The sequence below is a fragment of the Henckelia pumila genome, unplaced genomic scaffold (genome assembly GCF_033568475.1).
Source record: "Henckelia pumila isolate YLH828 unplaced genomic scaffold, ASM3356847v2 CTG_461:::fragment_3, whole genome shotgun sequence".
NCBI classification, from domain to species: domain Eukaryota; kingdom Viridiplantae; phylum Streptophyta; class Magnoliopsida; order Lamiales; family Gesneriaceae; genus Henckelia; species Henckelia pumila.
The window spans coordinates 13,654,010-13,662,547 of record NW_027331831.1 but is presented as its reverse complement, the minus strand read 5'-3'; the positions used below and the strand labels follow the sequence as shown (position 1 = coordinate 13,662,547).

General features: G+C 39.9%; 1 protein-coding gene across 1 annotated transcript; it reads left to right on the top strand.

Annotated features, from left to right (window-relative positions):
* The first annotated feature begins 296 nt into the window (after positions 1-296).
* Positions 297-962, top strand: LOC140872035 (secreted RxLR effector protein 161-like). Its single transcript, XM_073274771.1, has one exon. The coding sequence runs from the start codon at positions 297-299 to the stop codon at positions 960-962; it is 666 nt and encodes a 221-aa protein (XP_073130872.1).
* The last annotated feature ends 7,576 nt before the right edge of the window (positions 963-8,538 follow it).

Genomic DNA, 8,538 nt, shown 5'->3' with positions numbered 1-8,538 from the left:
TTATCTAAAGTGATCAAGACGTTTGGGTATATCCAGGGACAAGCATATCATACACTCTTTGTCAAAAATTCAGCAGACGGAAAAATCTCAATTCTCACTATTTATGTTGATGATATAATTATCACGGGAAATGACAGCAAATAAATGGAAGATCTTAAGTTGATGTTGGCAAAGGAATTTGTAGTCAAGGACCTTGGTGCACTAAAATATTTTCTCGGGATGGAAATTGCTAGAAACAAGAAAGGCATCTCTGTCTCCCAAAGGAAATATACTTGGATCTTCTAAAGGAAACTGGTATGCTTGGTTGCAAACCAAGTAAAACACCAATTGCACTTGGACACAAGGACAAATTGTTTGAAGGTGAACCGGTGGACAAAGGAAGCTATCAACGCCTTGTGGGAAAGCTTATCTACCCGTCACATACTCGTCCGGATATTGCTTTTGCAGTGAGTCTAGTGAGTCAATACATGCATTCACCATGCCAAGGTCACCTTGACGCAGTGTATAGAATTCTGAGATACTTGAAACAAACTCCGGGTAAAGGTTTATTCTTTAAGAAAACTAATGATCATGGAGTAAAAACATTCACTGATGCAGATTGGGCTGGATCCATCGATGATAGAAAATCGACATCTGGATATTGTACATCTGTATGGGAAAACTTAGTGACTTCGCGCAGCAAGAAACAATCTGTTGTTGCAAGAAGTAGTGCTGAAGCTGAGTATCGGGCAATGGAAAACGGAGTATGTGAACTCATTTGGATACGAAGAGTGATGAATGAGCTAAACATGGAGATTGAAGGGCCAATGGTACTGTATTGTTACAATAAATCAACCATCAGCATTGTCCATAACCCTGTTCACCATGATAGAACCAAGCAGGTCGAAGTTGATAGACATTTCATCAAAGAAAAATTGGAACAAGGCATGATTAAGGTGGAATATGTTCCTACAACTCATTAGTTGGATGATGTGCTAACAAAGGGGCTGCCAGAACACTTACATGAATATCTTGTAGGCAAGCTTGGACTCATCAATATCTATAGCCAAGCTTGAGGGGGCTTGTAGATTTAGTAATATTTGTGATGTAGATTTAGTCAATATTTGTGAATATTTAATCTCTATTTTGTAGATTTAAATATCGTTTAATTTTTGGTAGGATATCTTTTGTTATCCCTTGATTTAAGAGATTTTGTAATACCTAGGTTTATATATATCTGTACAATTCTGGAGGAATAATATACGAATTAATTTCTCTCTTATCTTTTCTACACTCACCGAAACACCTCCAACTTTTTATTTCGGAGAGAAAACACTATTAAAATCTCCCATCAACATCCAAGGAGTATTCAAGTTATCCCTAATTCTCATCAAGTTCTCCCAAAGCTCCATCCTTTCAATCTTTTTGTTAAGTCCATAAATAAACGCTACACAAAATGATACCTTAATCCTCAAATCTGTAAGAGTGGGTGCCCAGTGAGCCAACTGTGTGGCTATGGGCTTTGATGACTCTTTGTATAAACAATCTTTTGTTTAATATTATTTACACTTTTATGGCAATGACTTTATATTACTTCATATTGTTATATTGTGATATACTATTGTTGTTTTGATAAAGACCTTGAATATACTATAGTGTATGTAAGATGTGGTAGAACATGGGGATGTCTATCATGAAATACATCTTATAGTCACTGTATATTCTAAACTGTTCCTAGTCGATTGAGCCGTCCGAAAATAAGGATAAGGATCGCTCGAGTTTGAGACTAGCATTTGCGATGCGGAGTACCACGTTTCATTGGTAGGGAACATGGAGATGTTCGAAGCATGCAAATGGATATTCATAGGATGAATAATCGAACTACCCTATCCGGACTTTCCAAGTGGTTATCACTTATCGAGTGGATAAAGTCCGCGGTTTTGGTTGTACACCATTAGTCCTTACGACTTGAAACATCATGGAGACTCTATATGCTAGTGCTGTGCTTTGACTCGTTTACCGACTCTATGGGGGTCATCAGGTGTCGAGATTGGGTACAGTTACGACACATATAGGAGTCAATGCATTGTTGTCAAGGATTCACCACATACTTGCGAGTGTGGATATCCTATGCGATCTGAGGAGATATTAGTGTGACAAATCTCTGGCCAGAGTACTTGATGTGATTTAAGAAATGGTTTCTTAGTAGCACATGCGATGTCACTAATTTGATCTTCAAGATGTATTGCATAGTTATCGAATCTTGAGCGACTCTCGATATACCAATGGTTGTTGATTCGATCGGGATATATGGATGAAGGGACCGTACTGTACGCTAACCAAAATCTACTGGTTCTTGTAGGCACTATCAGTGATACCTAGGGAATCATGGGGCGATGTTGCTAGGCGCTTTACCATGATTCGTTGGGCAAGTCGAAAAGTGTTGTTCCGAGTCACAAGGAGTTGTGAGCCCACGGCTAGCTGTATCCCTGAACCATTGAGGGTCACACAGTGTAATGGAGTTTTAATCCCCGTTGAGATAGTTAAATTTAAAGAGTTAAATTTAATGAACTAAGGAGTTGGACTTCTTAAATAAGAGTAAGGGAGTAGGATTTCCTAAAATGACATAGGGATGGACATTTTTGGAAACCACTGAATTCGGATTCAGGAAAATTTATTTTGACTTTAAAATGTGCAGAAATGGTTTCTGTGCACATTGGTGAAATCAGTTCATCAATCGGAGTCACGATGAATTTTATATTAATTTCTGAACGAGCGGGCTTTGCTTGTCGGGCCCCAGCTTATGACTAATGGGCCCTAAGGTGTTAGTGGCCTGCATTATAAATAAGTTATTTCAGTACAGAAATTATACACAACAGGTCATAATTTTTTAGAGCAAAAATCGAAAACCCTAGTTCCTCTCAAAGATTGTTTCGGCCGAACCCTCCCCATACTCTGCCTGAGATTTTCCGGTCTGTGATTTTGAATCGCAGTAAGGAATAACGAATCAGATTCGTTTATTCTCTTCGCAGAAAACTTCTGATAGATTTTCTAGTGCAATCTATCAGAGGGATTAAACCTCTGTTCGTGGACCTGATTGAAGGAGTTCATCGGTTCCAGGGAGAGACAACAAGAGCAGATAAAATCTGTTGGTGTCCAGTAATCTCGTTGCGAGATTGGAGGTAAAATTTAATTAATTGTTATTTGAATTTTACACACACAATAATTTAATCGTTGAATGGTTGATACCCACACCATGGAATTGTTCCATGATAAAAATTTTAAACTTCCGCTGCACCGGGTATCAATCGTGATTGATCTGACCGCCAGTTTTTTCCAACAGTGGTATCAGAGCCAGGTTGCTCAGATCAAACGATTAAATTAATCAATTGTACAAAATTTTTGAGTCTCGGTTTTTTGAAACAAAATAAATATTTTTAAATAAAAAAAAAAAAAAAAAATTTCGGGGCAAAACCCGGGCAGCGATTGGATCGCTGCCCGGTGGGGCAGCAATTGTTGCTGCCCCGGGCGGCGCACGGCGCCGCCCAAAGGGGGCGCACGGCGCCGCCCAAGGCGGCGACCGTCGCCGCCCAGGGCGGCGCCGCTGTGCGCTGCCCAGCGCAGCGCTGGGCGCTGCGCAGGGCAGCGCTCGGCGCTGCCCAGGGGCGGCGCTCGGCGCCGCCCAGGGCAGCGCACGGCGCCGCCCAGGGGCGGCGCCAGGCGCTGCCCTAAGGGGGCAGCCGGGCTGCCCCCGGCCCGCGCCCCGGGTGCGGGCCGGCCCGGGAGTGTCCCGGGCGGCCCGCGGGAAAAAATATATTTTTATTTAAAAATTAATTTTAATATTTAAAATTTTATTTTTGGTCCGGTCAAAAATTGTTTTTGATTGGTTCACGAGATTTCGGATCGAATTGTTCGAGTCCGTAAATTTTAAAATTGATTTTGGATAAATTTGAATTTTTGGAAAATTTTAATATTTTATCCGTAAATTGAATTTTGAAATCAATTATTTTGGTACAATTGATGATAAGATATGATCTTATGATATATTAAGTAAAATATGATTTTATTTGTAAAATTGGATTTTATAGATAAAATATGATTTTATTTGATATAAAGATAAAATATGATTTTATATGTGAAATGAGATTTTATATATAAAATATGATTTTATCTTGTTTAAATTTGAATTGCCACAGCATGTTATCCAATAAATTAATTTTGAATTAAATGTTATTGGATAAGGATGATCGATTGCCATGACCAATTTTGTAGGTGTATGTTAGGAATTTACATTTTGTTTTTATTGTTGTTGGTTTTATTAATGGGCCTGGTTTATGGCCCGATATGAATGTCATATGTAATAAAAGTGGGCTTGGTTTATAGCCCGTTCCCATCCCTAAAAATGTATCCCCTACTTGTCATTGTTATTTATTGTAAATACATTAGATTTAGTGGGAGATCAAGATTTGAAGATGGTGGGCCCAGCAGACAATGAAGACTGAAGAAATGTAAATTGGAAGCATATGTAATAGGATTGCATTTGCATACTGCATATTACCTAGGATTGGACTAAGACCCGTGATTGGCAACCACGGGTCAATTAGAAATGGAATCGATCATCCTATATAATATTTGATATTATGATTGTATGCATGTTTAGACATAAATTGCGTGAATCCGGCAAGCATGCAATAAAATGAATATGATGAGACAAATATTTTTATAATTAAAAATCCCTCATTTTAAATATGATTTAAAATTTATATCAAGATAAATAAAGGAAATTTAAATTTGTTTAAATGTTCCCACCTTCCATCAACGGTCAATGTATGTGATGCTACCCGCGGATATGGTCCGGCTCATATTATTGGGGGGGCCCGTCCGTCGGAAAGCTGTACATTGGATCGACAAATGTTGTAAGTTGGGTGGAACTCCCATGGGATCGGCTCATATTATTGGGGGATCCACATGGCGACCGTCCATCACAACTTAATATTGATGGGTCATCTTGACATGTCACTTTAAACGGCGTCATATTATTGGGCCCTTATTGGACATGAGGTAAATACATGGGGGCTGCTTTGGAAGCAATTGGGCTCTACCTTTTGAGAATTATGGTTGGCTGATATTATTCGGGACCATAAGTTTGTCAATTGGACTCCATGTTCTCACTAAGGAAAAAGTTTCCCGTTTTCACTAGAGGGTGGTGAAATCGTTAAAATAGTGGGAGTGAGATTCATAAAATTAAATTGGCCTATTTTATGTCTTAGTAAATTGTTAAACAATCATTGATATATGTCTGTTTTTCTTTTCAGTATTTCATACAATGAATTCGCGAAATCCATTATTCTCGATCCTCGAACAAAACAAGTTGACTGGCGCCAACTATACGGAATGGTTCCGGAAGTTGAAGATTGTCTTAACTTCGGAGAAAATGCTCTACGTGTTAGAGAAAGCACCTCCGAAGGAAGCACCAGCTGACATAAGTCCGGAGGAATTGGCCAAACTTGATGCATGGTGTGACCATGACATCAAGACCAAATGCTATATGCAAGCCTCGATGTCTGATGAACTCCAGAGGCGATTTGAGGACACGGTGAATGCTGCTGACATTCACACGCAACTCAAGGAACTTTTTGGGGCTCAGTCGAGGGCTGAAAGGTTCGCTACTGTTAAGGAGTTGATGACGTGCCGCATGCGTGAAGGGACTTCGGTCCGTGATCATGGGGTACGAGTGATTTGGCTCATACAGAAGTTGGCGACCCTAGATTTGGTGTTGGAGCATGAACTCAATGTGGATTTATTGCTTCTGTCTCTTCCTTCTTCATTTGATGGATTTGTAATAAATTTTAATATGAACAAGATAGAGGCCACCCTTGAAGAGATGGTCAATATGCTCGTTACATATGAATCCACACTTAAGAAGGATAAGCCAGCTTTCTTGGTGGGCTCCTCATCTTCTGCGAAGAAGGGGCCAAGTATGAAGGGCAAGAAACGTTCTACCCCACCCAAGAAAGTTGAGCCCGAGAAGAAGCAAAAGACAAAGGCTTCAAACAATGGAAAATCCAAGGATGTTTGCCATTACTGCAAGAAGCCGGGTCATTGGAAGCGCAACTGCAAGGAATATCTTGAGCAGTTGGGAACTGCAAAGGGTATGTTCTATATTGAAATAAACATGTCACTTAATACAACTTCTTGGGTATTGGATACCGGATGTGGATCTCACATTTGCAATGATTTGCAGGTGATGACAAGAAGTCGCAGGCTTAGAATGGGTGAGACCCAGCTGAGGCTCGGGAATGGTTCCAGAGTTGAAGCTACGGCCATTGGAGATGTTTGTTTGACTTTGCAGAACGGTTTTAAATTATTGTTAAGAGATGTTTTATTTGTTCCAGATTTAATTAAAAACATTATTTCTATTTCTATGCTTGATAGAGATGGTTATTCTTGCAATTTTGTGAATGGGATTTGCAATATTTACAAGAATGAATGTTTGATTGGAAATGGACAACTTGAAAACGATCTATACAACTTAAAACTAAAAGACGTTCCAATAAATTATATTGATAAACCGGCGACAACAAACAAAAGGAAAATCGATAGTCAAAACCCGGCAAACCTTTGGCACGCTAGGCTAGGTCATATTTCCTCAAGGAGGATGAACAAGCTAGTGGGAGAGGGCATGTTTGATATGTCTGATATTAACTCTCTACCTACTTGTGAATCCTGCCTAAAAGGAAAAATGACTAAATCTCCTTTTAAGGGGAAACCTGAGCGTAGTCAGAATCTGTTGGATTTGATCCATACAGATGTTTGTGGTCCATTTAGAGTAGGGACTCAACATGGCCACACCTACTTCATTACCTTTACTGATGATTATTCAAGGTATGGGTATTTATATTTAATGAAATATAAGTCTGAAGCATTTGAAAAGTTCAAAGAATTCAAGGCTGAAGTAGAAAACAAGCTAGGTAAAAGTATTAAGGCACTTCGATCGGATCGAGGTGGAGAATACTTGAGTACCGAGTTTTTGGACTATCTGAAAGAGAATGGGATTCTCTCTCAGTGGACTCCTCCTATGACACCACAGCTTAATGGTGTATCGGAGCGTCGTAATCGAACTTTGTTGGACATGGTTCGATCTATGATGAGCTTCACTGAGCTTCCACCTTCGTTTTGGGGCTATGCGCTTGAAACGGCGGTATTGTTGTTGAACAACGTCCACACTAAAGCAGTGGACAAAACACCATACGAGTTATGGAATGGCAAAGCTCCTAAGTATTCGTACTTGAGGATTTGGGGATGTCCTGCTTACGTGAAGCGGACAGTGGGAGATAAGTTGGATAGTCGATCCAGCTTATGTTATTTTGTAGGATATCCGAAGAATTCAATCGGATATTATTTCTATTATCCTGCTGAAACAAAGGTGTTTGTTTCTAGGAATGCCACCTTCTTGGAGAAGGAGTTCTTATTGGATAAGAAAGGCGAGATGATGGAACTCGAAGAAGTTCGAGAAGAACCCAAAATACAAAATAACGATCCTACACCTCAGGAACCATTGCTGGACACGCCTGCACCTAGAAGATCCGAAAGGACTTCTAGACCTCCAGTTCGATATGGTCTTCTTCTTGAAGGGGATCAAGATGAACCCGACATTGGATGTGATCCAAGAAACTTCAAGGAAGCAATTTCTGATGCGGATTCGAATTTATGGCTTGAAGCTATGCAGTCAGAATTGGATTCGATGCATACAAACCAAGTTTGGTCTTTAGTAGATCCTCCCGATGGAATTGTTCCGATAGGGTGCAAATAGATCTACAAAAGAAAGCTTGGGCCTGATGGTAAGGTATTGACCTACAAGGCGCGATTGGTGGCTAAAGGTTATACTCAAAGGCAAGGAGTTGACTATGACGAAACCTTTTCACCAGTTGCAATGTTCAAGTCCATAAGAATCCTAATTGCCATAGCTGCATGGTATGACTATGAGATATGGCAAATGGATGTGAAGACTGCTTTTCTTAATGGAGACATTAAGGAGGAAATCTATATGAAGCAGCCTGAGGGGTACACATCCATGGGAAGCGAGCATAAGGTATGCAAGCTTCAGAGATCAATTTATGGTCTAAAACAAGCATCAAGAAGTTGGAACCAGAAATTTGATGAAACAATAAAAGATTTTGGTTTCATCAAGAACCCGGAGGAACCTTGCGTGTACAAGAAAGTAGTTAAGGATGCGGTGACATTCTTAGTACTTTATGTTGATGACATCCTACTCATTGGGAATGATGTAGGGATGTTGCAGTCAACAAAGATATGGTTATCAGGTAGATTTTCGATGAAGGATTTGGGAGAGGCATCCTACATTCTTGGGATACAGATCTATAGAGATAGGTCTAAGAGAATGATAGGACTCACTCAATCAACCTACATCGATACCATATTGAAACGGTTTTCAATGGATGGGTCCAAAAGAGGACATCTACCCATGTGTCATGGAGTTTCTCTATCCAAGTCTATGTGTCCCAAGACTGATGCAGAGATAGAAAATATGACACATGT